Raw genomic sequence first — 25,933 nt, 5'->3', positions numbered from 1 at the left:
AGGGAGGGAGGGAGGGAGGGAAGGAGGAAGGAAGGAAGGAAGGAAGGAGGGGAGAGGAAAGAAAGGAGGGAAGGAAGAAAGGGAAGAAGGAAGGAAAGAAGGGAGGGAGGGAAAGAAAGAAGAATAAATAAAAGGAAGGAAGGGAAGATGGAAGGAAAAAAGGAAGGACAAACAGACATGATAGCGTACATCTGTAATCTCAGCATTGAAGAAGCTGAAGCAGGAGGATTGAGCCTGAGATGCATATAGAGAGAATTTGTTGAGAACCTATCTCAACAAACAAACCAATAATAAAAAAAAGTTTCTTCAATTCCATTGCTATACTTCAGAGCTTATTTAGCCCATCCAACAACCCTATAAGGTAAGTATTGTGATAACCTGTTTCTAGACAGGAAAGCTGAGGCAAAGCAAGGTTAAGTCACTTGTCAAAAGCCATGAAGCTAGTAAATGACAGCCATGGTTTAGGTCTCGGTCTCTGGAGCCTTCTAAATCATCTCACTGTGTGGTCTTGGTGTGAAGCCCCAGGCTCTAGCTGAGGTCCACTTTGCCCTTTCTGCGTCACAGTTCTCTGGTATTCTGTTTTCTGCTTATATTCTTCTTATACTGAAGCCAAAACTAGTGTGTGTTGGCTGTGTATAGATTCCCAGATAATTAGGACACATTTGGTCCAAATTCTTCATATTACGAGCAGAAAACATAGCTGGATGGCTTGGAGGTGGCAGCCACTTGTCCAAGGTCATGTACAACGAAGTAAGTAGCACTCTCAGGCCGAGAGCCCATTTCAGTGTCTGTCCACAGAAGTGCAAGCATGCTCACGGAGGGTGAGCTTCCTCAAGTCCATTTTTGGAACATGGACAGGTTGTAGATAAATTAATTAAACAAACTGATGAGCTCCAACTTTGAAATCTATTATTCCTTCAAGGAGAACAACGTTCATATCATCTTTTCCTCCGATCAACGGATTCATATTTGCTTAGTGCTTCATGTAAAGTCTTCATGGCCTTTAGGTTATTTTGGCTTCCTAGCCACTCTCCAAGGTAAGCAAGAATTGTAATCTCCTTGTTACTGGTGAGGAAGCTGAGGTGCCCAATAATGGAGGGATACATGAGGGCACCTTCACCAGGTAGCTTGGCGTAGGGAAGGTGCACGGTAGGCATCCGTGAGCTGAACCAATAGACAAGAGCACTGCTCATCTATCTCCTGGTGGAGGAGGCCCCAGACTCCGTGCAAACAACTAGAGCTATAAGATGAAAGGTCTGGTGACAGTGGTGACTTCCTGATCACAAATGATTTGTATTTACTTGTGTAACTTTTCCCCCATATTGTCCAGGCTTTGTGCAAGTAAGCACGTACTACTTCTGGAATTATTAAAAATGTCTGAAGGCTGTGTGGCTCATTGACAAAACATGCTCAAAGTGCAGAGTTTGATTCCCAACACCAAAAAGGGGGAAAAGACACAAAAAGAAGAAACAGAAAACAAAGAAAAATGTCTTTTATTCCTTGATCTGACCACCTCATTCACTTACCCTGTCACTCCCATCTACTCCTAGGTTTACTTGGAGCAGAGCCTCACCTCACATCTCTCACCACAGACCAGAACCCTTGCATGGAAGAGTCACAAATGGAGTTGACCTGTGAGGTCTCCAATCTACTGGGAGGTCACTGAATCTCTTGTCTGTGCTTGGGTTAAGGACAAGGGACAGACATGTTCTTTCTTCCTTATGTGTTTACTTACAACCTCGATTCCCAAGGGGATGTGGTGGGAATAAGCAAAATAAAATTAGATGTAAAGAGCCAGGGCAGCCCGCCAAATCCTAAGAAGCAAAATTAGGCATTTGAGAAGATGAAGGAGGAGAAGGAGGAGGAGGAGGAAAGAGAAAGAAGAGGAGGAGGAGAAGAAGAGGAAGAAGAGGAAGAAGGAGGAGGAGGAAGAGGGGAGGAGGAAAGAGGAAGAGGAAGAAGAAGAGCAAATATTAACATAGATTTTTCTTTTTCTTTTTTTTTTCTTTTTTAGTGCTAGGGTTTTCCTAGGACCTTATGCATGCTAGGCAAGTTCACTGACATTTAAATAGTTCAGTTTTGTTTCTTTCTTTGCTTCTTTCTTTCTTTTTTTTTGTCAATCATGGAGCTTGAACTCTGGGCCAGGGCGCTGTCCCTCAGCTCTTCAGCTCAAGGCTAGCACTCTACCACTTGAGCTACAGTGCCAATTCCAGTTTTCTGAGTGGTTTATTGGAGATAAAAGTCTCATGGCCTTTCCTCCCCAGGCTGGCTTTGAACTGTGATCCTCAGAGCTCAGCCTCCTGAGTAGCTAGGATTACAGGCATGAGGCAATAGTTCAGTTTTCTAAGCCCAAATACTAAGATCTATGGTTTCTGGGGAAACTGACACTATTGAGCATTCACCTGCACTCATTAAGTCTGTTCAACTTTATAGAGTATTTATTATTATTGTTATTTAGATGAAGGAAATAATCACAAGAGGCAAATTTGCTTGCCCAGCATCACACAGCTAATAATAAATAGGAAAGCCTGGATCTGAACTCAGGGATGTCTGCTTCCAAAGACAAATTGGGGCAAATTTGCCTTTTCTCATCTCTCTTCCCATCTGCATCACAGCCTTCATATACTGCACATTTTCTATAATCCAGCAGTTTCAGGGCACTTCCTTTAGCCCTCACAGAACACTTGGAAAGACATAGCATTAGCTCAATTTTACACATGAGAAAACAAGCTAAAGAAGAGTTCCAAATATATACAAGCTCACACAACTGGCAAGAAGTAATTTGGGATAAAGGAGATCTTTACCCACAGCCCCAAAATGACCTCAAAAAGTGGTATGGAGTCAGGCACCAGTGGTTTATGCCTATAATCCTAGCTACTCAGGAGGCTGAGATCTGAGGATAAGAGTTCAAAGCCATCCTGGGCAAGAAAGTCCATGAAATTCTTATCTCCAATTCACCACCAGAAAATCAGAAGTGGTGCTGTGGCTCAAAGTGGTAGAGTGCTAGCCTTGAGCAAAAGAGCTCAGGGACAGGGTCCAGGCCCTGAGTTCAAGTCCCATGACTGAAGAAAAGAAAAGCTCAGAAACAGCACCCATACCCTGAGTTCAAGCTGTAAGATAGGCATACATATTTAAAGAAAAAAAAAAAGTGGCATGGGAGAAGGAAAAGATGTGGAGAAAGTGGGTGTGGTGGCTGAGGGGGTAAGTCTGGCCATTCCGGCTGGTCACTTAGATCCACCTTAGATCTTTTACATCCCACCTTCCCCCCCCAGAGGGGTTCATCCCAGGGCTGTCCCCCAATTTTCACCAGCTGCCAGTTGTTGCAGTTTCAAACTCAATTGTTCTCCTCGGTACTGAGGCAAATGGAGTCATTAATTACCTTCTATCGGCTGGGCTGAGTTCAGAATTCGATCAATATCCCCGCTTGTCATTCAGGGCAGCCTGCCTGTGCAGCCCCAGCCCCACCCCCCACAGCAGGCGGCAGCCAACAGCCGGGACTTGGGCTGCCACCCGGGGCCTCTCATCTGATGGGGAGCAGGGAGTGAGGTTTGGGATGCTGAGGAATGGAGCTGCTCTCCAGAGCTGGGATGTCTTCCAGACTGGAAGACCCAAGTTCCATGGATTGAACAGAAAGTGGGAGGGGGCAGAATGGAGAATGGATGAAAAAAGACAGGGCAGAGGTATGGGGGGAATGAAGAGAGGAGGGAGGGGCTAGGAAAAGGGGTGGAGGAAAGGTGAGAGAGAGGGGGGAGGGGGGAAGATAGGAAAACGTGGAAGGAAGGAGAAGAGACAGAGGGCGAAAAGGAGGCCTGTGATGCTCCACTGTTCTAAAAAGGGCCCCAGAGAGCTAGCCTGAGATTAAGGTTATAGAACACTGCTTCTCTTACGAGGTAGAATGAGGGAAAGTGTGAGGGAAGGGGTGACATTGTCCAAAAAACAATGTATTTTTTAACTGTAACCCCTCTGCCCTTTACCTTTATAATAACAATACAATTTTTAAAAAGAGAGATGGAATGACATATCCCACTCTCTCTCAGCCTCAAACTGGACAATCTGTGAGTCTGGATTGGCTACGAAGCCTGAGTTAACCTTGTTGAACACAATGTAACCCTTAGGAATCTAGCCCGAAGCTTTAGCTCTGGCTAAAACCAAGTCTGTGCTGCTCCCTCACCTTGATAAACCACTCACTGGTCAACCTTGATGAAGAAGCCCAGCTCTTCAACTCTCTCTAGGTTTATTACAGGGTGAGAGGCTGGCTGCCAGCCCGCTTAACCTCAGGCTTGCTGCAACCATTCACATCCATTTGCCTCTAAGAACATTAACTGCATTAGAGACTTTGGGCTAGGAGTAACATCTCTGGGCTGAACCCTAGTTTTGATGCTCACTTGCTGTTATGACTTTGATCAAGTTGTATAAACTTTTTCTTCACAAGAAAGTTGCTAACTCCTCCCTCAACAACATTAATTTCTCCTCTGTGTTCCTCAACTTGTTTTAGAAATATTAATAATAGTAACCAAAATGGATCCAGTTCATATTATGGTACCAAACACTATACTTAAATAAACACACATGGTTTGAATCCTTAGCACAACAACTGCCCTTTATTAAGCACTTACTATTTATCAGGCACTCATGTAAGAATTTTACATATATCAACTCATTTCATTTCTACAAGAAAAACTTAGGCATGAAGCTTCTATTCTATTCCACAGCATGAATGAGGAAATGCAAGCACAGATGCTATGGAACTTTCCCAAAGTAACATGGATGACTAATGTAAAAGAGTGCTGGGGAGCCAAACCTAAGCAATCTCTGCCTCTGAAACTGAGATCATAATCTCAAGAAACTGAGAGCTTCTGAGGAAAGGGACTTGCCTAGAGATATTTACTATGGCCAATAAGTGATACAGCCAAATATAAATGCTCTATAGTGTGTGTGTGTGTGTGTGTGTGTGTGTGTTCACTGTGTGCCAGTACTGGGGCTTGAATTCAAGGCCTCGACACTGTCCCTTAACTCTTTCAATCAAGGCTTTTCACTTTACCATTTGAGCCACAGCTCTATTTCTACCTTTTTGGTGGTTAATTAGATATTAGTCTCATGGACTTTCCCTCCTGGGCTGGCTTCGAATTGTGAGCTCCAGATCTCAGCCTCCTGAATAACTATGACTACAGGTGTCAGCCACTGGTACTCAGCATCATAATTCTTTTATGCTTTTCAATTTTGATGGCAGGGACCCCATAATTTTCATCTTCTCTAAATCTATCATAGGGTCTAATACATGGTAAGTAGTCTCAACTGCTGACTGATTTCTTGAATAGAATTATAAAACAAAAACTTTTATATCCAACAGTTTACCTTTTAGAAAGAAAAAGAACAACAATAAAAATTGCTACTCTGGATCCTGTGTCACTTGCATTTATGTCTGGAAAGTATAATGGAGATAATTTGATCTTGATCTGATTCCCTCTCATAGGTATAAAAACAAAACCAAACAGAGCAGCAACAACCAAAGAAAGACAGCCTCAGAGAGACTGGGTAATGGTCCCATGTCACAGAGCTAGTATGAGAATTAAGGTTCCAAGAATAGAGACCTTCCATTATTGCAGGTGGTTTAATCCTGACCAAGAAAAAAAGGACAACAGGGAAGTGGTAGAAGCAACCCATTGCAGAGGAAGAGACATGATCTGAATCCCACTTGAAGAAAGCAAACTCCTCTCAGCCTTAACACCATCTTCCTAGAAACCACTGCACCATGAGAACCAAGCGGAGGAAGAAGCGAATGACCAGGCTGAAGTGCAAAAGAAGAAGGATGAGGCAGAAGTCCAAGTAAACCAGCTTGTGCAGGCCAGAGGAGCAGGAATCAGGAATGCCAGAGGCTGGGAAGCTGATAGGAGTTGTTGGACCGCATGCTGCTGTCTATGATTTCCCAATAGATCTAGAACTTCATCTCTAAGAACATCTCTGAAAGACACATACCTTGCTCATAACCAAGTATCCCCTGATGCTCCTCTGCTCTGGACCTGTGACATTCTGAACTAGCTTTGTTCATGTACAATAAACCATCTCTTTTGTTGTTGGAAAAAAAGAAAGAAAAGAAAGCAAACTGTCTGATGTGGGGGGGGGGAGCTAGTAAAGGCGCAGGACATTGTGACAAAAGATTGTGAAAGGGGAATATAATTTCATAAGTACAAGAGACTTGAAAAATGAAATTCTGCCTCCATAAGCTCAAAAAATCAACCTGACAAAGTAAAAGGAGTGGGAGCCAGGGGAGGGGTGGAAAGAGGACATTTAAAGAAAATCACCATTGTTGCACACGACTAAGCTTTAAAATATGATGAGCCTAGAATTTAAAAGGACATGTACACCGAACAGTGGAAGATTATGCAGCCATTAAAAAATCATGTTTTCAAAAAATATGTAATGATATGTGAAAATGGCTCTATATAATGATAAGTGAAAATACCAAGACACAAAGCTATATATACAGTATCATTTCAACTTTGATTTTAAAAATTATACATAAAGTTATATGTTCAGGAAAAAAAGAAAATATACCAAATTTTAACAGTGATATCACTTAGTGACAAGATTACAGGTAATTTTTTTTTAGAAACATGGTATCTCTTCCAAATACTTTACATTGAACATGCATTGTTCTGATCAGACTAAAGTTCTCTCCCACCTTCAACTCTCATAAAGTGGGTACAGAACAGATGGAAAGGCCATAATTAAGGATGGATGTGGGAATAGGATGCTTCTGTCAGGAGGACAAAGGCTCCAAAAGAAACTTGACATAACAACACAAAATAGGCTGTTGTTGTTCCATTTGGAGGAAGAACAAGAAGGAAGGCAGGTTTAAGCTCAATCCTTGGGAGAAAGAGGTAATGCTGAGAGAGGAGAGGAATAAGCAGAACTTCTCCACCCCCAGCTTGCCATAGTCTTCTCCACCAAAGAAAAGAATCTTCAAAATGTGACCAGCAGGAGGGCACTGGTGCCTTATTAGGTAAGAGCCCTACAGGTAACAGCTCAGTTGAGCTGCCACGACCCTGGCAGGAATTTAGGATCTGGAAATTACTGTTGAAAATCCTTAAGCCACAAAGTCAAGGAAGGAGTGAAGCAACAACAAACCTTGTATCGTATCGCCTTGTAGAAAGGGAGTTTCAGTAAGATTATGCAGACAACACTAATAAATTCAGTATCAGGCTCTGAATTTCTTTTTTTTTTATCATCACAAGCTAATCTGTGGGCACTAGAAAAGAAAATGTGATATACTAGAGCCTATACACACTTACCAAGAATAAGTTGTGGTACATTAACTTGATATTAATGCTTAGATCAAATGCCCATAAGGACTTCTCCAGTTGCCCTGGTTCTTTTTCATTTTTTTTTCTTTTTAAACATTTATTACAGCCTCTCCCTCCTTGATCACAACACTGACCACATTCAGCTTGTATAATGATGTGCACATTTGCCTCCTTACTAGATGATAAGCTTCTTGAGGTCAAGGACTGTTCCATTTATCAATGTAAATCATTTATATAGCAGACACTTGATTTGCTCACCAACTTACACCGGATATTTTTAATTGATCAGTTAAGGAAATTCTGTGGGTATAGTAAATGTTAACATTTGGCAAATAATCCCCTTCTTAGCTTTATGAACATGGTGAAGAAAAGTGAAACATTTGATGGCTCTTGGGCTCAATAGTAACTAACACACTCATTCACGGCAACCAGGAGGGAAGTCTCCTCTGATAGGCCATGCCCTTTCCTTGATTTAAAATGAAAAAAAAATTTAAAAAGAAGAAGAAACCACTTGGATGATCATACAGAAGACATCCTTATGACCTTAACAGAGTAGAATTAAGAACCCAAACCAACAAAATGAAATTCAACAGGGATAAATGGAATGCCCTATGTTTAGGTTAAAAAAAATCAATTACACAAGTGCAGAATGGAGTAGACCTGGCTTGATAGCAATTGATGTGAAAAAGATCTCGAGGTTTTAGTTGACCACGAACTCAATATGAGCTTGAGTCTGACACGGCTGCTAAAAAAATCGAATGTAATCTTAGGCTACATTATGGATGTGGAGTCTCCAGACAGGAGAGGGGCAATGGTTCCACTGTACGTACTTGGCATTAGCCGGACTGTCTCCAGGGTACAGTGTTCATTTAAGAGGGACCTTAACCTTCAAGCATAAATTCAGAGATGGGTACCCAAGTTGGTGAGGGAACGCCATCAAGGACGGCAACCACATCATGTCAGAAGCTAAAATCTACTTAGGACTCAGCCCAAAATTTTCCAAGTGCTTAGTAAGTATGGTAGAATAATGAGGAAAGGAGAGAGACAGGGTGTCAAATGGAAGTCTATACTGCCATCCACCAGGCTGGGGGTGAACGTTATGACTGGCACTTATTTTTACAGAAGAGGAAACTACGATTCTGAGAGATGGTGTAAAATAGGTAGAAATCTCACAGCAAGTAACAAGTGGAGGTGGAGCTTACATCCAGACATTTGGACTGTAAGTCCTGTGCTCTTCCCATAACCCTGCACTTACTCAGTATAAAAGCTGAGCTGCAAACAATGATAACTGTCCATCTATATCCTATAGGCAGGGAGAGTCTTTGGAACAGAAGACAGAACTGCTGGGAGGGAGAGTTCTATGGTGAGTGGCAGGCAAGACCCAATGACCCTCAAGAATCTCTGATTCTGCCTGTTTTGCAGCCTAGCTCCTTCTGCATGGGAGGTGTCCCTGGAGACAGCTCCCAGTTGTGCTTTCCTACTTCCTGCTGGCTCTTCTAGCTGCTTCCCTGCACTCCTTGAGAACACATAGCCACACAGTTCAGCACTTAGGTGATGTGTGAAGGCCTGGCCCTCTCCCATAGACTGCACACTGCTGAAATTCCCTCATGTAGCCCAAACACAGTGGGCAATTGAGCCCCAAGAGGAAAGCTGGGTATTCTCAATATCCCACTGAATTCCACACCACAGCAAAATCAGACTATCAGCTCTGAAGTCTGTCTGGGGACAAAGGGATGGTTGTATGGACAACCGTTAAGGCCCTCATATTTTCTAACTTGTAAGAAAGAGGAAGAATGGGGAAAAGCTAGAACCCGAGGAAATTGTGCCAGGACAATTACTTTTCTCAGTGGTCATGAGGATTGAACCCAGGGAGAAATTCTACCACTTGATCTATGATCCCAGCCTTACATTTCTTAATTTTTATAACCACTGTCAAGGCAAAGCCAGCGCACACATGTGACCCTTGTGGAAAGGAAGAAGGAGGCTGAGTGGGTACAGATAGGGGAAGAGAGAAGCAAAGGCCAGAGGCATTGGGAAGGGAACACAAAGATGATAGAAGAGAAAGACAGACTCCTGGGAAGAAGGGAAGGGAGGGGCCCTGGGTGGAGGATGGAGGCCGGGGGACTGCATGGTGGTAGGGGATTCATTGGTGATCCATTTCCTTGCTTCAGAGCATCCAGTGTGCAGTCCTACTGTCCTGCTTGCTTGCAGGGCCTGTGGACAAGGGGAGCTCCCTGAGCCCCTCTGGTAGGACCCCAGTAGGGGTGGGGTCTTCTACTCCAGTGCTGCCCTCCCTGGGCTCCAGTTCAGGCTCGAACCAGTTAGAAACCTCTCTAGAGCCAGGAGGGAAGGAGGCTTTGTTAGCTCAAAGGACACAAGCAAGGCGAAAAATTACATACCAGGCCGCCCTAAGTATGCTTGTTTAGAGAAACTGCTTGCATTTATGAAGTCTTTGGTGCGGAAAGCAGGGTTGCAAATGACTGCATCAGAGCGACAGTAAAGGCCATTAATTTCCTGTTATGTTTTCCTGTGTTGGGGGCTTTATTAATTTAATTTTACACTGTCGAACAACAGCGAGAGCTGACATTGCCACACTGCCACACTGCCACGGCTGGGGTGTTCTTTTTGTGTGTGTAGCAAGGCAAGGCTTTGCCTGACATGCAAATCAACGCTATTACCCGAACCAATAAAGATGTGTGGAGGGAAGTGGGGAGGGCTCAATGGGAGGAGGGCCGAGGAGAGAGCAGGGGACAGCAAGGGCCAAGGCCATCCTCGGCCCATTTCTGTGTCTGGCATCTCTTGGCAGCCCAGGACATCCTCCACAATCAGCAATTTCTGCCCATCTTTACCCTCCCTCTTATCCGCTTTCCTTTCTCTCTCTCTCTCTCTCTCTCTCTCTCTCTTTTCTACCTTCAAAGACCTCCTCTGTTCCAGCTCCTGACAGAACTTGAATAGAGGCATGAAATTCCCAGAAAGAGATAAGAGTACATTTCTCCTTACTGTATGTTTCCAGTTAAGGTATGTCACACAAGCCAGGGGCAAGGGTCCTAATGTTGCCACAGCCATGGGCAAGAGGAAAGGCCTTCACTGCACATTTCTCTATCAGTTATTTTCTTCTCTGTGTGTCCATTTCCTCAAAAGTCAAAGACTCTAAGCCAAGCACTGGAATCTCAGACATAGAATCCTAACTATCAGGAGACTGAGATCTGAGAATTAAGGTTTGGAGTCAGCCTAAACTAGACTTTTATTTCCAACTGATCATAAAAAAAAAGCTGGAACTGGAAGCATGACTCAAGTGGTAGAGTACTAGCCAAGAGTGAAGAAGCTGAACAAGTGTGAGTGGCCCTGAGTTCAAGTGCCAGTACTGGCACTGACACATACACACACACACACACACACACACACACAGCCCTACTTACATATACATTCCTGGTACACACACGAACCATGTGTTGAGCATAGGAAGAAGGATTTGAAAGGGCTTCTAAGTCCTTCTGAGAGTCCCCACATTCTGGCTTATCAGTCACTTATAAGTGACTTTGAATTCTCAGGGGAAAAAAGTTTTTAAAAATCTTGAATTGTTTCTATTTAAGAGACTGCAATGTGTCTCCAGTGGCCACAAGTATCTACTTGGTCCATACCCAGCCTCTGAAAAAGGAGCAGATTTCTTGGAGGCCTAGTGGTACCACATTCTGTTCCCTTTTACTGTCCAGTCCTTATAAACACTGCCCCACACCACTCAAGCTGCAGTGTAGCTGCTCCCTCTGGTTCATACTGCCCTTGGCTCAGCTTACCATATACCACCACGATGCTGCCCACACTGCCCACATTGCCTGAGACAATGGATATGGCAGGTGGGCAGGGAAGAGGGACAGAAAGAGGAGCTCCTAGAGACACTTCCTGCAAACCCACCATCTGCATCCCTCTGTCCTGGGCTTCCAGGCTGCCACAGCCAAGGGTGGTTGTGTGTGTGTGTGTGTGTGTGTGTGTGTGTGTGTGTGTGTGTACATGCATGCACACATGCACGTGGATGTCTGTGCATCTCTCTGTTTTGCTCACTTGCTCGCTCTCCTGCCTACACTTTCTGCTTCAGGAGGTGCTTGGCAGGCTCTGAGAGGCAGCTGGATAGAATCCAGCTCTCCCGAGGAGGAAAGCATAAACTTCATAAACTGCATTTACTTTAATGCAGGTTCATGGGGCTGCTTTCCTCCAGCTCATCTTCCCTCCCCCATCCATCACATTATATCTCTGCCTCCATGTGCTCTCATGTGAGCACAAGAGCATGAGTACACACACACACACATACACACACACACACACACACACAGAGTCCTGACAAGATGAAGCCTAGGGCTAAGGTAAAGGGAAGGGGTGAAAGCTCCCCTCATCTGATCACACAGGACAGTACCTCAGACAGCATCCCAGATGGGCCCCAAGAGATGCCACACCTTGTCTCCAATGGAGATGATCACAAAGGGTGCTTTGAGGCAGGTGGACAACCTCTAGGAGGGAGGGCTATGCTGACATTTCATGGGGATGGCCAAATGAGAAGCCACCTGGAGGCCTGGCCACAGGGCTTCAAGGAAGGGAGGGAGACAAGCAGGGCCTCACATAGGTTGAGGTTTGTGAGGCCTCTTGTCTAGTGCTGTCAAGGTCAGCAGGTTCAGGTTCACCGAAGGGTCAGGATGGTTTGAATTACTGGCTCTGCTGCAACTCTGCTCTGAGGCGGCTGAGAGGCTGAGACTCGTGACTGTCTCCCAGCCCCTGTGCCAGGCCCCACCCTCCCCCAGACCTTTTGGCCTTTCCACCCCTCACAAGGAAGAATGGGAGGGTCCCAGGGAGCCCCAAGATCACTATGGCCCTGAGGAAGACAGAATGGGGAGGGATCTTTCTCTGGGCTGGACTGTGGAAGGCTGCCAGGATCTATTACTCTGGTAAGCAGTGATCCTAGGTGTCCCCAACTCTTCATTCTCTCCAAACCCATTCTAAGGGGACATGTTCCAGACCTCCCCACTGTCCAAAGGCCTGCAAAGGAGGAGGCACCAGACAGGTGAGCTCATGAGACACAGGCCTGGGGGACAGCGCTGCACCTGGCTCCTCCCTCCTGCAGCCACAGCCTGGGGGTGGGGGGGAAGGGGAGAAGGGCAGAGCTGAGCTGGTGGGTTTTGCAGATTTCTCTTTTGGTGCTCTTGCTGGCAGGGGCAAGGGGATTTATGCCAAGAGGAAGAAGACCAGAAGCCGAAGTCATGAGCTAACATATGGGTGCTCATGCAAGGCTGCAAACACAGGAGCAGGACAGAGAACTGCTAACCTTGGCTAAGGAATGAGTGACACTTCTACTATACCCAATGTCCAGGATTAAAAAGACACACAGAGCCCTCCAAAGCAAATATGTGCACTCTCGTACGGGATGGTTGGCCCATCCATTCTAACTTTTTGCCTCTGCATGAAAAAAGTATTTACGGGGGGGGGGGAAGGGGGGGGGGGGGAGGGGGGAAGGAGCAGGATTGGGATGGGGGGGAGGGGGGAGGCTGGGAAGGGATGGGAAGGGTAAACAAAGGAGGAGGCTGCAATGCTGGTAAGAAATGTACGCATTATCCTGCCCATGCAATTGTAACCCCTCTGTACAGTATGTTCACAAATAAAATAAAATAAAATTTAAAAAAAAGAAAAAAGTATTTACTCTTTTGTGTTAAACCTCAAAATACTTTCTCAAACAACCTACTCATCATCCACAATAGCATAAATGAGTTGGGAAATGATGTAAGTTACCAGGATACCTTGCAGTGATTTATAAACAAATTAATATACTTATGTCAGATCCATACAGCCTTGGCTAAACTCCTCTACTTGTCCCCATAGGAAAACACAAGTCCCATATACACAGGGCCTTCAATAAAGGTCTTAATAAGAGTTGGACATAACCTACCTACCTCTATAGAATGGCAGCAGTCATTCTACAGACTAGTGGCCAGCATTATTTAGCTTAGCTAATATACGATTTCACTAAGAGGGAAATGGTTCCCCTTGTGTATGACCAATAGATTTTTCCTGGCTAACGAAGATATCATCAAAATCCTGAATGTACGTTACTAAGTGTGTTTCTTTTGCTGGTGAATTAGTAAAGGATGATCTTTAAACTTAACTTTCAAAAACTGGATATCAGCTAGATTTTGAATATTCACTGGAAAATAAACATAGACTGAGCTCTGATAGTCAGGAAAACTCTGTGGCTTCCTGTAGCTTTGTTTTCTGGATTTCCCTGGGACCTGTAGAGAGACATGTATAGTCTGCGACATGTGCATTGTGCATGTGAAGCCATGTAATGCCAAAATCATCCACAAGGCACCTTCATGACACCTCCCTTTTCCTTGCTTGCTGTTCCTCATGGGCAACTACAATCTGAACACACGAAATGGAAAATTCCAGAAATAAACAATTCGTTAAGTTTTAAGTTGTGCACCTTTCTAAGTAGTATGAGGAAATCTGCAGACATTCTGCTCTGTCCCGCCCTGTGAGTAAATCATCCTTTTGTTTAGCTTATCCACTCCATATCAGTGAGTCACTTGGTAGCTGTCTCTGTTTTAACTGTCATGGTGCTAATACATTGCTATAATTATTCTGTTTTACATTGGTTATTATTTTTTAATTTTTTTTTTTTTGTCGGTCGTGGGGCTTGAACTCTGGGCCTGGGCGCTGTCCCTCAGCTCTTCAGCTCAAGGCGAGCGCTCTACCACTTGAGTTACAGCGCCACTTCCGGTTTTCTGGTGGTTTATTGGAGATAGGAGTCTCACGGTCTCTCCTGCCCGGGCTGGCTTTGAACCTCGATCCTCAGATCTCAGCCTCCTGAGTAGCTAGGATTACAGGCGTGAGCCACCAGCACCCGGCTATTTTTAAATTTTCTTATTGTGACTAACCTGTAACTTAAACTTTTTTAAATGGATAGGCAAAAACAAAGTACATATAGGGTTGGGTGCTATCTATGATTTAAATCCAGTGGGTCTCCTGGAATGTATCCCCTGTGGATAAGAGAGGACTACTGAGTTCCCTGTGAAAGGAATCAGATTATTCTCTCTCTCTCTCTCTCTTTCTCTCTCTCTCTCATTCTGTGTGTGTGTGTGTGTGTGTGTGTGTGTGTGTGTGTGTGTGTAAGAATTAGAAGATATAATTGAACTTAAGCACTTGGGTTCAGGTTAAGAAATCAGTATACTCTCATTTTGTTTACCCAATATGGTGCCACCTCATGTCTTTCAGGCGGGCCATCCTCGGCATCCCTCCCAGCTCCTCCAGGCTGCATCTTGTCCCACTAAAAGAATGCACACTCAGCAAAACTTCCCTAAGCTCTTCCAATACCGATGAGCTCAGATGCCTCCCCGTTCCAGCCAGCTCTCTGCACCCTGACCAAAGGCTACTGAAAGGGTTAGACTCAGGCTCCAGCCTCTGCCTTTAAATGCCAACCCACACCCAGCTTGTTCAGATCAGTGCAAGCCCACAGACACAACAGTTCACCAGAACACTTCCTCTCCCAATATGCCAACTCAGCGGGCAGCACCCAAGTCCCAGGACCCACCCAGGCAGCTGAGCAGTAGCAATTTTTTTCTTCCCCAGGGTCCTTCTTGCCTTCCTTTTCTCACCCTGGCTCTCCTCCCAATGCCTCTCCAAAGGACAACTAGGAAGAGAACTTGGTGGCCAGGGCACGCCTGGTTTCCATTAATGAGATACACCAAGTGTAAGCCAGCCATGGAGGCAGCCTACAAAAGGAGGCGATCACGGGCGGCCAGGAGCAGAGCTGCTCAGGTAATTGGTTTATCTATCTGGAAGCAGGGGGAGCAATCTCAGCACAGACAGACTAGCAGTAAAGTCTCTTCCTTAAGGCTATTTCCTTTGTCTTTTCAATTGCTTGCACATCCATGTGAGAGAGGGAGAGAGTGTTAAAGAGAGAGGGAGAGGGAGAAATGTTAATTTGTGAATTAATGGCTTTTCTCAGCGGAATTGTAAATTCAAATGTCACCTCACACGGTGACACCACGGCTGGTCTGCTGAAGAAGCAATGATAAGATCCCCCCACCTCCCTCAGTGCCCCTCCCTCCCCAAAGATAGCTCTGGAGTGGAACATGCTACTTTTAATTTGCAATAACAACACAACAGAGGTATGCAGTAATGACTGCCTCTTCCACCCTCCTCCTGGCTTCCTGCCCCCCAGTCCAGGTGGCTCCCCATTTCCTCTTTCCCCACCCCCTTCTGAAACACCACCTCACCTCACCCTGCCACCCCCCCCCCAGCCAGTGCCTGATCACATGGGGGGGGGTGCCTTTGGAATTGACGATGCTGCAACCCTCTCTTCTCCTTCAATAATCAGGGAATTAATGACCCTGAAGTTAAAGTGAGGCTGATACCGAGGCCCTGCCCAGCGCTGGGAAAAAGCCTTCATTGTTTTCAAGCAGGAGGCGGGCAGCAGTGAGGGAGATTCATGGATGGAGATTGAATATGCAATTTTCTTTCACCTTGCCAAGAGCTGCCCCTGGGCTGTGCCTGGCCTAAATTTTTCCTTTTACCATCTCTGCCTTATCCGGCCCTCCCACCTCCCTTCCATTCTTTCCAGAAAATTACCTTCAAAATTGATTTCCACTTTTACAAACAAATATAATGGGAACACAGGAAAAAACTTGGGCCGTGATGAATTAGGGCTGTCAGGTGCTTCCAGGTCTCCTTTGCTTTTGTTTTACTGCCCGATCTGCTCTTTGTTTTTCCAAGGGCTGGAATAGCTGCCCCCATCCACTAAGTACCTGACCTCCAGGCCACCAGGCCTCAGTCCCCAAACCCCTCAGTGGCCCATGGAGGAAGTGATCCAGGCTGGGAGACTCTATTAGCAAATTGGGTTCCCAGTGGAAGACGTAAGCCCTGCCTCCTTTCTGCTCTCTGAATGTTCTCTAACTGCCACCCCTTAGATATTCCCCATGGATGCCCATATCATATTCCCTCTGGCCCTCATACCTCTTAAAGTCCAGACTAGCTGCAATCCTCTACCTCCTCTAATGTGGGCAGGATCTGTATATACCTCAACTAGGGCAAATAAGAGACAGACAAACACGGAGAGATCCCAAAAGAATGGTAGATAGAAGATGGGGGCTAGACCTTGAGACTGAGAGACTAGACTCCTTTCAGAAGGTCTATAAGGGTTCTGAGTGGTAACTTCTTCACAGCCTGAGAAGTATTCATTCTTAGTTTCAATTTTCCTAGCCTGGGGCTCCAGGTACCTTTAGAGACAGGCTCAGAGCCATCCACCCATTCATCAACAGGTATATTATCTATGGGTCCTTGGGGACTAGCACGATACACATTCCCTTTTCCAGAACCCCAGACACTTGGTGTGCTCAGGCCTGGCCTATGGCTGTCCATGATCACTGGTGCTGGTGGACATACACACAATCATATTACTAATCTCTCCAAACACAAAGCTACCTCCAACACTGCATGGGTTCCCAACACCTGGCACTGTCCATCCTCTTACACCCAAAGATCTCAGAGAGGGAGAACACATGCACATATTCATATAAATAAATAGATCACAGAAAAAAATGCATATGGGTCTATCGTAATAAATGAATGTACAGGAATATACACAGATGAACAGAAGGAATGATGCCCCCATATTAGAAAAAGGGGGGTGTCTTTTATTTATCCACACACATAGGAAATGCCTGTGTACCAAGTAAAGGTGTTTATGCCTATAATCCTAGCTGCTTAGAAGAGTAAGATTGGAAGGATCAAGGTTTGAGGCCAGCTAGGCAAAAACCCCACCAACGACTAGGTGCAGTGACATGTGTCTGTCATCGGGATACCTGGGAGGCTGGGGTCAGGAGAAGTGAAGTTCTAGGCCAGCCCAGTTAAAATAGTTTTTGAGACTGCATCTCAACAGAAGAAACTGGCATAGAGATACACACATGGTAGGCTGGGAAGGTGGCTCAGTGGTAGAGCGCTTGCCTTGCATGCATGAGGCCCTGGGTTCGATTCCTCAGCACCACATAAGCAGAAAAAAAAAAGCCAGAAGTGGTGCTGTGGCTCAAGTGATAGAGCGCTAGCCTTGAGCTGAAGAGCTGAGGGACAGCGCCCAGGCCCAGAGTTCAGGCCCACGACTGGACCTCCCCCCCCACCGCCAAAAAAAAGAGATACACACTTGCTATCTCATGAAAAGCATAAAATAGGAGGACTTCAGTCCTGGTATAGACCTGGACAAAAAGCAAAACTCGATTTCAAAGTAACAAAATTCATTATGTTTAGATTCTGATAGAATTTAGCCTCTCAACTCACACATTGTTTGTTTTTTTGTTTGTTTTTGGGGCTTGAACTCTGGGCCTGGGCGCTGTCCCTCAGCTCTTCAGCTCAAGGCGAGCACTCTACCACTTGAGCTACAGCGCCACTTCCTCAAAGTAACAAAATTCAAAGAAGGGTTGGCTCCATGGGTCAGTGGTAGAGTCCTACCTCACAAGTACAAAGCTGTGAGAGTTCAAACCCTAGTACTGCCAAAAAGAAAAGAAGGAAAGAAAAAAAATACTTGTGGAGGCTAAAATATGATACATGTATGGCTCACCAGACAACCACAAAGCAAATTAACCAGTAAGGATGGGCAAGGCTTGTCCCAAATACACAGGAGGAGGCTGACTACAATGCTCCCATCCAGGTTAGCTCATCCCTGGATCAGTGAAAGGTTACCATAGTTACAAGAAGCACCACTGAGGCTAGGAAGCCAGGGCCCAAATAAATTTCTTTCTAAATAAGCTTCATTTTCCCATGAAATCTACACCTGCCAATTGCATTTCCTTTGGAAGATGTATAAAGATTCATCTTCCAAGATGGATTTGGCTCAAAACTCTAGATCTATGATCTCATTAAATCCTTTCTAGTCTTCAGGCAGTAAGTATTGTTACTATCTCCATTTTACAGATAAGAAAACTGAGCTGAAGCAGGTTAACTGACCCAAGGCCACACAGCAAGTGAGTGGTGCTATGATTCAAACCCAGAGCTCACAGTCTTCGGGAGCCACTGTCCCTGTTGATGGGAGGCTCCTGGAACTATACACCAGCCTTGGCCTGGCACCTTCCTTCCTGGAGACTTTGCTGCCTTTCCTTGCCTCGTTTTAGGGCTCTGGACAAGGGCAGCACTGCTCAGTTCCATAGTCTAGTCCCCTATTTCTACTCCGAGAGTAACTTAAGCAACAATCTCTAGGACTTCTAGGTGGGACACTAAAGAAATAAATAGTGTCTTCTAGTTACAGCTTCATCCAAAGCAGAAGGGAGCCATTAAGGGCAGTGACAGGATTCAGCCATTTGAAGCCATGAAACCTGCCCTCCTGCAAACGCACAACTGCACGGGCTTGGCACCACTCAACTGCACAATTCATTGTGCATCTAATTAATGGAATGCAAAACCATAGCCCCCTGCAATCCCACACATCAAAGGATGATACTAACACACCTCCCTCACACACATCAGCAGACTCTCACCATATGACTTCATTTGGGTATTTGGACAAGTTATATAACTGCTCTGTGCTTCAACACCCTAGCTGATAGATAGCAGTGCTTTGGGCTGCAGCTCAAAGCAACGGGGGAGAAATCAAAAAATGAGGTTTTCTGTTTTGTTTTGTTTCCTGGCACTGAAGATTGAACCTATAGCCTTGTGCATTAACCTGGTTATAGATAGGGCACTACAAATCTGTCCTCTAGCCTCAGAAACCAGAATATGCAACATTAGCAAATTGATGTCCCTTCAATGTCCCTAGGACTCCAACCCTAATATACCTGCCCATAATTATAGCTAAGAAATGAAGAGAACTGAATGAGGATTCTTCTGACTCAGACTGATACAAAACCTAGTTTCTGGGTGCTTCATGACATGATTTCATCTCTCCCAAGCCTGTCTGCCTGTCTCCTTCGGAAAGTCACTGGACTCCTGGGAAGTATCAAAGCTTCTTGAGTAGCACATTTCTTCAAAGAAAATCTGGGGGTTCCACATGGGCCAGGGCCTACAAGAGTCTCAAGCAGCCAGCTTCCCTGTGCCCTCAGTCAAAGCTGATCAACCCTTTACAAATATCTCCATGGATATGATTGCTGCAGATACTAATAATGGTGTCCATATTCTAAGTGCCAGTGCCAATAATGTTCTGGGTATTATCTCTGTGAACACCAATAACTACTGCTGAGATTGTGGCCACAAATGCCAGCACCCATTGCAATGATTGTCCTCGCTAATGCCCACCATTGTGTCATTGTTAGAGCTGAAGAATAGTCCATGCTGTACCTAGAGGCAGGAGCCGAAGCAGCTCCTGGAGGGCAGCAAGGTGCCTGGCTTGTCCTCAGGGTATGACACTTCAAGGGAGATGCCAAAGAGCCTGAGGCCGAAGGAGGACCAGTGTGATCAGGGTATCCAGAGTTCTCCTGGAGGGAGATATGCCTGTCCCCCCACTCCCTCTAGGGTCTAGTCCCTGGACATGCATCCGGGGCCTCATTCCAATGCCCTACAGTCCCCCAACTCAGTTTCCCTTTCACCTGCAGTCCTGGGCCAAGAGCTGAAGGACACACCTGGGTGTCTGTGCAGCCTGTGCCCAAGGATCCTCCTGCTACTGGCCTGCCAGCTGCTATGCTACCTTGGCCTGACTGCAGTGTTGGGCTACATCATCTTGACACATAATTATCTCTCCTATTCTTAATCATCTGAGCTGCTCCCTAATGCAAACCAGACCGGCTGCTCGAAGGCCTCTGGAGTGAGAGAAGGGGAAGAGGGATGTTCAGCTTTACCTTTGTTCTCTCCTTTCTTCTCCTATCCCTTCCCACCTGAGTCCTAGGAATAAAAAATAGGGTGGATGGATTGGAAAGTGATTTAGTGGTAGTGTTTGCCTAGCATGCACGAAGCCCTAGGTTCAATTCCTTAGTACCACATAAACAGAAAAAGCCAGAAGTAGCACTGTGGCTCAAGTGGTAGAGCACTAGCCTTGAGCAAAAGAAGCTCAGGGACAGTGCCCAGGCCCTGAGGCCAAGCCCTATGACTGACAAAAAAAATGGGGGGGAGGTGCAGGTACTAAGAGAAAGCTGGTTTCCTCCCAAACCTGATCTCCAGGGAATAGAAGTTCAGCTCCTTCATGCCTGAGGCTGGCTAAGAGGAGAGAAAGGGCAGGAGAAATCCTCCCCCACACACACACACACACACACACACACACACACACACACACACACACACACACACACACACACACACACACACACACAGTGCCTGGAGATTCTTGCCTCTTGCTGAGATCCATCAGGTAAATATTTAAGAGGAAACTCTGAGGCCCCACACTGTTCTTCACCTGAAGATTTCAACCGCTTCCTACACTGTCTGCCTGCTGACATCACTGTCACACTGCTGAGCCCCTCCACCCAGCCCTGCTCCTGTCCCTTCCTGCTCAGACTCCTTCAGGCCTACCCCTTCCTTCAAAAACAAGCCCACCCTTCTTACTTGTCCCAGTACTGGCATATAGCCTGTGACCTTTACCATCTACCTGGCCTTGTCTCACGCCCCTCTCCCTCTTTGATGACAAAGCCACTCCGACTTTGTTGCCCCAGAGCCTCTGGTCACAAGACCTACTTTATGAGGAAGACTTCCAGGCTATTGTCTTTAAGACTCCCCTCAATTATTACCTAGCCCCTTCTCAAAGAGCAGATCTTCCTGGCAGGGCGCTGGCCCTTCTCCCACCCTTCTTCCCATGCCATCTCCCAGGGCCCAGCAAGACCTCCACTGCACACCACATCTGATAGCCTTCAGGCTCTCTGCTCTCAGTGTTTTCTGAACCCTGATAGAATGTAAGCTCCTTAAGGATAAGAATCATATCTTGTTCTGCTTGGGGACCCTCTATATCTAGCCTTTCTTGTAACTGGTGTGTAAGAAATTCGTTGAATTGAATTGGCTCGAAACAATGAATGGGAACTGCTCAGAGAAGAGATTACTCTGTTCTGTGCCTGCCTTGCCCCACCCCTGGATGGCCACAGCCTCAGGCCAGTACTTCTCTACCCTCGGCATCCCTTCACAGCTCATCGGAACCCAAGTAGCAGAGGGCAGGCAAACCCCCATCTGCAAGCCAACCAAAGAGAGAACAGAGAGGCTTCAGTGGCCTCTCCAATCTCTTGGATATCTCATACACTGAACAAGGCAGGTGGCTAAAGAGAAACCCTTAGGGTTTGAAGCAGACTCTACCAAAGCATCCAGGGTGCCAGGGAGCTTGGCTAAGGCCTGAGTATGGGAAACCCAGGGAGATCTGGGACTCAGGGCTGTTCACTCGGCCTCCCTTTGCCCATCAGGGGCTGCCGCCAAAACAACCACAATGAAATTTAGTGAGTGGCAAAGGCCGTGGCAGCCAAATGGGTTTGGATATTTTGGAAGAAGGAGAAATAGAGCCAGACAAGCTGTTTCCCTGTGAAACGAGGCCATTAGGGCTTCTGGAAGGAAGCCAGCACCAGGTCATCACTGTCTTGCCAGGCCCAGGCCTCTCCTATACACTCTGGCCCTTCTGCTAGAGGCCAGGGCTCTCATACTCTCTTCTCTCTGCCTGGGCCTGGAGAATATAGACTGTGGCCCAGAGAGACTGTGTCCCTCTCCTCTTGTTCTTTATCAAGTGGCTCCCATCAAAGACCTGTCTATGTTTAGGGTGACCACAGAAGCTATTGTCCAAATGGGACATTCTTGAGAGACAAAGAAGAGGCTGATTGGCAGAGATGCAGAGAAAACAGGCATAAATTGGAACTGGCCTGGGCTGGTGCGAAATATGGTCACCCCTCGCCCCTTACGCTGATCTTTGGAGGATTCTGTAGAGGTCATGGAAGATAGCTATAAAATCCTATACTCTGAAAATCCAGGAGGCTACCACTTCCCTGGCTGAGACTGAGAGAACTGGAGCAGGAAGCAGGGTCTGAGACACTGGTGTCTGTTTGCCTGCCCTGACAGCTCTGTACACTGGCCTCATGTGCCAGAAGAGAACCAGATGGTCACCAAAGGACCCCTAGTGCTGGTGTATTTGAGAAAGCACCTTGTACCAAGTTCATCCCCATCACTGTCCCCTTATTTTCTTTCTTCCCATCTCCTCTTCATTCCTCATTCCCTTTAATTCATAGCTTAATAACTTGGCTAGGCCTTGAGGGCTGCAGTGGAAGAAGGAGATGGGCCAGTGGGGAACCGGAGTGACATCCACTCTCATGGAGAGTCCAGCTCCATGAGGGCGGAGGAAAAAACAAAACCCACAGCCAGTATACATGACATCACCCAGTACCTTCCAATGGGTTGGGATCAAGTGAGGACAAAGTCAGTTGGCCTTTCATCCTTGGTCACAGACCAGCTGTCCTCACAACCTCCTAAGGTAAAAGGTTCACATGTCTCCTCCTGGCATCCCATAGGGAGAGATGGGGTGGGTCTCAGCAGAAGGTGAAGCCCTTAGGGCTGAGCAGATGGTGAAGCTAGTGGCCCCACCAGCAGCCTCCCTCCCACTCTCCAGGAGCCAGCCGGGCAGTGGGGGCACCTGGGCTTTGCAACTAAAACTGATCTCACAACAGAGCAGCTGCAAGGCCAGGCAGAAACCGGAGCTCTGAGTCCAAGGACAAAGCACGCAGAGGGGAAGCCAAACCTCTTCCCTCCTCCCTACCTTCATCACGTTTCCTCTTCTCACCATTGGAGCGAGGTATCCCTAGGATCCCATTGATGGAGTAGGATCCCACTGGGTCATTGGAGGCGCTGGAAACAGGAGGGGAGGCAGTGCTGGGAACTGGACAAGAAGAAGAAGGAAATGCCATCAGGGTAACAGGTGTGAGCTCAGGCCAAAGCCCCACGGCCGGGGGAAGAAAGAAGCAGAGGACAGAAGGAGGGATGCGGAGCCTAGATTCCCCTTCTTCCTGAGGCTGAAGGGAGGAAACATCGACTTGCTCAGTTTAGGCTGTTATTCCTTCTGTTTAGCCCATACAAAGTAGTGACCAGTCAACTCAGGCTTCTGTAACCTATGGGTTTCATTAGATCCTGGAGCACCTTCTCTGTAGATAGACTGTGTATAGGCCCAGGAAACCCTAAGGTTGGTTTCGTTTAGAAAGTACTTTGATGGCTTTCTAGGGAGCATGAGTCTTAGAATACCTTCTGGAATAGCACATCCAATTCGGGTCTGGGCAAATTCTTCCCCCCTCAAATCCCAGCTCATCATTCCTTTCTCCTGAGCAGAGTTTTTACCAGCTACTATTTGGAGCCTATAGCTCTGTGATAATTCTGTTTCTGACTCTGGGAATCTCAAAGCTTGTTCTAATACTTCTCAGAAGCATACAGTTTCTCTCTCCCCCCTCCCCCCTCAGTTGCTTTTGGTCTTGAAACCACTTAAAAAGTTCCTAAATTCCCCCTCAGGGGACAGACTATGACCCCATTCACTCTGCCATGGTGAGCTCAGGTACAGCCTGGTCCAACCCTCCCTCCCAGCACACGCTGTTACCTAGGCCTGGCAAACAAAGGCTCCTGCCAACTCCAGGAGGGCTGGGACCAGCCATTTCTACTTCCTGTTGGTCAAGAGAGAAGGGGATAGCTGCCAAGAGCAGTAGTAAGACAAATGTAATTGCATCCCATTTCTTTGGACTCCAGGCCTCATCTATGGTGACAATAGCATGAAGCACCAAGAGCCAAAGATCAGTTAGTGTGTGTGTGCATGGTGATGGAAAAGTGTGCCAGCCGGTGTGCTGGCAGGCCTGGGACATGCCTTTGAAAGACCCTGAGTATGAGTCAAGAACTGAGATAGGAAGGTTGGAGAGAGGCAAAAGGCTACATCATGGATGAAGCAGAGACAAAGAAATCAGGAGAAACCATGCCCTGTGGCTCATGCCTGTATACCTAGTGAATCAGGAGGCTGAGGATCATGGTTCAAAGCCAGCCCAGGGAAGGAAAAAATCTGTGAGACTCTTATCTCCAATTAACCACCAGAAAACTGGAAGTGGCTTTGTGGCTCAAAGTAGTAGAGCTCTAACCTTGAGCAAAAAGAGCTCAAGGACAGTGCCTAGGCCCTGAGTTCAAGCCCCAGGACTGACAAAAAGAAAAAGAAAGAACGAAAGAAAAGAAATCAGGAGAAACAGGCCAAAGGAAGAGAGACCATGAGGAAGGAAGAATGGAAACAGGGATAGATCCAGAGCCACACATACAAGAAGAGGAGGGGAGAGGAAGAAGAGAAAAGGGTTGGCAGGGGAGGTAGAGAAGAGTGAGTGGAGAAAGAAGAAAGGGAGGGGAGGGAGATGACCGAGAGAAAGGGAGGGAAAGGATGCAGAGGAGGGGTGGGGAGAGAAGGGAACAAAGAGTAGAAAGAAGACCGAGGTGGGATAATTTGAAACAGAAATGGCGTAAGAAAGTAGCTATGAAAGAAAGAAGAATATACAGAATTAAAAATTTAAAATATGATAGAGCAAAAGAAAGAAGGGTAAAAAGAAGAATTACTAAAAATAAAAATAAGTTAGAGAGAGACAATAAAGACTAAGATAAATCAGAGGATGGGTGGGAGGATCTCAGGGAGACTCTGGGCCTCTAGGAACTCAGGAATAGGAGGAAACATGGTGTGGGAAACAGGGCAGACCCTAGAGGCCATTGAAATGGGCAGCTCCCAGAACTGGTCTGTATCTTGGCTTTTCTGGGCCAGCTTGTCTTTCCCTCCTCCCCGAGCCCTCTTACCGATGGTGTGACCAGGAGCAGTCACTCCTGTCCCTGCCCCGTCCGGCGTTGGGTGGAAAGGCTGCTGAACTTTGGTCCGGATGATCCTGCAACAGCATCACAACAGTATCACACATCACACTGCCCTGGCCAGTACCCTACCAGGCTCCTCAGCTTCATCCTCATCCCTTGAGTTTTTGGTAGCAAAGATGGGGGAGAGGGAACAACTGCTCTGGTGGCTGGTTGCCCACCTTTCTTTTCCCTCCTCAATTTGACATTTTCTGGTACCAGGACCTCCTGTGGCTGGACATCATTTTGGAGCTAGTTTTATAACTGGGATCTTATCATAGTCCTCCAGATTTGAAAAGAGGGTGCTTTTCCAATACCCCAAACTAAGGAAAGTAGAGAGGGAAGTGCTAGGCCACTGGATCTTAAGCCAAGCTCACCTCAACCAACTAGGTGAGTTATAAGTCATGAGCCAATTCAGCTTTAATCAGCTTTTGCTGAACACTTGCAAGCTGTAGGAATGAGACCCTTGCCTTCCAGTGTTTTAAAATAGTAGTCTGGACTGGAAATGTGGTTTAGTGATAGAGTGCTTGCCTAGCATGCATGAAACCCTGGGTTTGATTCCCCCTTACCACATAAACAGAAAAAGCCAGAAGTGGCACTGTGGCTCAAGTGGTAGAGCACTAGCCTTGAGCACCGAGAGGCTCTGGGACAGTGTCCAGTCCCTGAGTATAAGTCCCAGGACTGGCAAAAAACAAAAACAAAAACAACCTAATCTGTCATGACAATGGCAACCTGAAGACTGAATGAAGGTATGTGTGTATAAGAAAAAGCACACACTTGGGTATCTGGATAGTTATTAGTGACACAGGGGAGAAAAGTGTCATCCTAGAGGCTGAAGCAGGAACCAGGCAGAGCAGGGTTAGAGAGCA

At 46.4% G+C, this 25,933-nt stretch overlaps 1 protein-coding gene across 3 annotated transcripts in view; it reads right to left on the bottom strand.

Moving 5' to 3' along the window:
* Pax2 (paired box 2) overlaps positions 1–25,933 on the bottom strand; it is a 91,598-nt gene that overhangs the window by 24,944 nt on the left and 40,721 nt on the right. For all 3 annotated transcript variants that reach the window (XM_013017814.1, XM_013017815.1, XM_013017812.1), the window contains exons 5-6: positions 25,017–25,102; positions 22,975–23,094 (exon numbers count right to left, since the gene is read on the bottom strand). In XM_013017814.1, the coding sequence (XP_012873268.1) occupies positions 22,975–23,094; positions 25,017–25,102 (206 nt within the window). The remainder of the gene's footprint in view (positions 1–22,974; positions 23,095–25,016; positions 25,103–25,933) is intronic.

The sequence above is a fragment of the Dipodomys ordii genome, unplaced genomic scaffold, assembly GCF_000151885.1.
Source record: "Dipodomys ordii isolate 6190 unplaced genomic scaffold, Dord_2.0 Scaffold36, whole genome shotgun sequence".
NCBI classification, from domain to species: domain Eukaryota; kingdom Metazoa; phylum Chordata; class Mammalia; order Rodentia; family Heteromyidae; genus Dipodomys; species Dipodomys ordii.
This window is presented reverse-complemented; position numbering and strand designations above follow the sequence as displayed.